Source organism: Erythranthe guttata, chromosome 7 (assembly GCF_056151865.1).
Source record: "Erythranthe guttata isolate IM_541 chromosome 7, IM_541, whole genome shotgun sequence".
Taxonomy (NCBI): Eukaryota; Viridiplantae; Streptophyta; class Magnoliopsida; order Lamiales; family Phrymaceae; genus Erythranthe; species Erythranthe guttata.
Window position 1 is genome coordinate 5,398,665 of NC_142539.1, and position 3,288 is coordinate 5,401,952.

A 3,288-nucleotide genomic window follows, 5' to 3' on the forward strand; every position below is an offset into this window, starting at 1 on the left:
ATTGGATTAGATAAAATTGAAAAGTAAATTAAATCATTGAACAAAAAAAAAAAAAATATATATATATATATATATATATGTATAAATATTATGACTGAGAAGATATATATCATTAATATTACACAACAAAAATCAATATTATTGTGTAATATAATAACATTAATATGTTGACCGTTTAATAAAAGTCGAATATAATAAAAAGTCAAAAGAATTAATATTGATGTGGTTGACAATAAACCACAATAATATGACTATTACGATAGTAATATATGACAGTCAACCACAATAATATTATTGCGTTTACAGTAATATTTTTTCTTTGTTCTCTTTATTTGCTCTCTTCTACATCTCTTTGTTCATCTTGCCTTGTAAACTTTTTTGCTACCGATTTCATCCTCCTCGTCCATGTTATTATCTTCTTTTCCTCTTCCTAATCGTACGTCTTTATCCCTCATTCGATTCCCTCTATCTTGTTTATTCTTTTTCACCAATCACTAGTAGAAAATTTGCTTATCACTACGAATTTGTTTGCTACGGTGAAAAACCGTAATAAAATGTATTTTTTACTACGGAACAATTTTGAAATCGTAGTAAATACTAGGATTTAACGTAGCAAAAAAGTATTTGGTACGACCATTTACCGTAGCAAAACGTTTGTCACGCCCGTATATGCTACAGGGTAAATTTGTAGCAAATGCGTAGCAAAAGCCTTTTTACTACGAATTTGATACATTTTGCTACGGTTAATGATCATAGTATAAAGCCATTTTTCTACTAGTGAATGTTAGAATCTAAAAGTGAAAAAACCAGGATCAACTACCAAGAAGCCAGACATTTTTATTTCGGTAAATATCCAGGAGTTATGGAATATCCTTCCAAAACATAAGAAATTACAGTTTTGAATGACTTCTCAACTTCTTATTCCAGAAAATAAATAACTTTGACCTTGAATCATCAAATACATAGAAAAATGACCGCAGTATCTGATAATAAGATGAATAATTCGAAATTAGACTACTAAATTAAGTAAAGCACTTAGAAAGACAAAAGGACGCAAAGCTTTCAATTTTCCCGAGTGTAATGGCAGGCTCTATAAAACCGAGCACAACTTATTTCTCAGACCTTTACGGGAAACCGATTTTGGTATTGGAAAACTAGACTTCGAGAACTTTCTAAGCAGAAATTAAACTCTTTGTCAATCAAAACAGTTTAATTTTCAAAGTTGACTCTTCTCCTGCATCATAGGCCCAACCAATTCTCGATGCCATACCAAAAACAGAGAACAACATAGATAATTTCCTAGTTGAAGAAAAATGCTGAATCAGTTATTCGATTAAGTTTCGACTTGAAGAACACATAACAGCGAACGAGAAGAAAAAACAATTTCTTAACCTTGTGTTTTGCTGCATTAATGCCAATTTAGGGGAAAACCAAAGTCTCGACGTACATTCTCGCAAACCCGTAACCATTGGACAAAACAATCTTCGATTTCTTTTCCGCCACATTATATATCAAAAGTTGACAATCCGGAGCGCAACATAAAATTAAATCCCCAGTATCAGTAGCTCCAACTAATTTCAACCGCGAAAAGGACGACAAACCATCATCGCAGTTACCGAACGACAAACTCGTCATCTTAGTCCATGATTCCTTCACACCGTACTCCTTCATCATCCAAAACTCGTAAATTGCACAATCGCCCCCACAAACTCGGTATATTGCAGAAAGGCACCCATCTATCACCCCAATCGACCCCGTGCTAGAACTCAATCCCACAGGCGTCGATAGTTTTCCGAGAGTTTTCCCGCCCAAATCATACGTAAACACCGCATCGTGATAGATTGATCCAATAGCCGATTTAATTCGATAGCTGCCCGCAAACCAATGCACTAGTCCGGAAAAAAGGGTACCCTCATCCGAGGAAGAGAAATATATATGATCTACTTCTAATTGGGTAGACGATTCCGATACGCAAGCAAACGGCATAATTACATATATATGATTTCTATATTCGTCTTGGTCCGGCATTATGGTGATTCTCCTAATTGCATACAAATTAGGGTCTGTATTTTTTCTAACGACGGATCGAATCCCTAAGACAACCTTGTATTCATCGTCGGGGGATTCTCGCCCGAACCAGAAGAAAGAAACACTTCCTTGTATGTTCAAATCTAGGGTTTTTGATAGCCGGAGAGATGGATTCCACACACAGATTCTCCTAGTCAACTTATCTAAATAACAGATCAGACCACCGGAGGAACCGGCGAAAGTGCCGACGGCTTCTTCGGGCCTGGGCAAATGATCTTGGACGTCCATTATGTGGAAATCGACGGCCCGAAATGATTTGGGATATGGCATGAAGATCCTGTGGTGGGAAGGGGTGGACATTGATTTGTTGAGGTGCAGGTTAACGAAACGTGGGGTGGAGATTATGGAATTCCATTTCTTGGAGACTGATTTGAATCTCAAGAGATCTTTGACTTGTAGATGTGACAGGATTTGCTCCAAAACGTCTTCATCGAATTTCTGCAGCATAGCATGCTTTCTTTAGAATTAAGGGGGATTAGGTTTTCTATTGAACGCTCTGTGTTAAGGAAGGTGTTTTTTCTTTTTTATTTTTTTTTATTTTTTATTTATTGTTTTTTTAGGAAGAGAATAAATTTTAGGAAAAAATTACAGTGTTCGAACCTTATCTTTGGAGTAAACTGCAAAAAGTAACCTTATGTAATCTCCCCCGTGAAATTTAGTAAAAGGTAGAAAACCAGTGGTTTACTTTCGTGTGGCAGTGGCTCACTTGATGGATGTGCGGCTGGAAATGACGAAATTGTCCCTCAAAATGTATTTATATGTATATATATTATAGGTTTAATTCCACTTTGCACCCTTGAAATATACCGGTTTGCACCCTCGAAACACAATATATCATGCATAATACACCCCAGATGAGTCTTTAAAGTTAATAAAGGTAATTTAATATTTTTAGTCGTATTTTATATTTCGTTATCAAGTTATTTGAAAATCATATTTTCTTCCAAATATTTCTACCTAATATTTCCATCAATTACAATAAAAGATCTATCAATGGAATAATTTAGTGATAAAAGATTATTTGATTTTATTTTGTAAGAAAATATATATTTTTTTTCAATTATCCGGTGTGATTTTTATTTTTTCGTACTTTGTGCACTCGAAGTTAGGTTGGAGGTGGAAGAAAATAACAATTTTAATTTATTATTTTGCACCCCGGAAAAAAAAAACTAATAAAAAATGAATTATCATGTATTATTC

At 34.5% G+C, this 3,288-nt stretch overlaps 1 protein-coding gene across 1 annotated transcript; it reads right to left on the minus strand.

Annotated features, from left to right (window-relative positions):
• Window positions 1-1,419: 1,419 nt before the first annotated feature.
• LOC105964627 (F-box/kelch-repeat protein At3g23880) lies at window positions 1,420-2,535 on the minus strand. Its single transcript, XM_012989132.2, has one exon. It carries the CDS (start codon window positions 2,533-2,535, stop codon window positions 1,420-1,422), a length of 1,116 nt encoding a protein of 371 aa, XP_012844586.2.
• Window positions 2,536-3,288: the final 753 nt, after the last annotated feature.

Excerpts from the sequence above, each read along its gene's own strand:
- LOC105964627 (XM_012989132.2), bottom strand. The coding sequence starts at position 2,535 with ATGCTGCAGAAATTCGATGAAGACGTTTTGGAGCAAATCCTGTCACAT.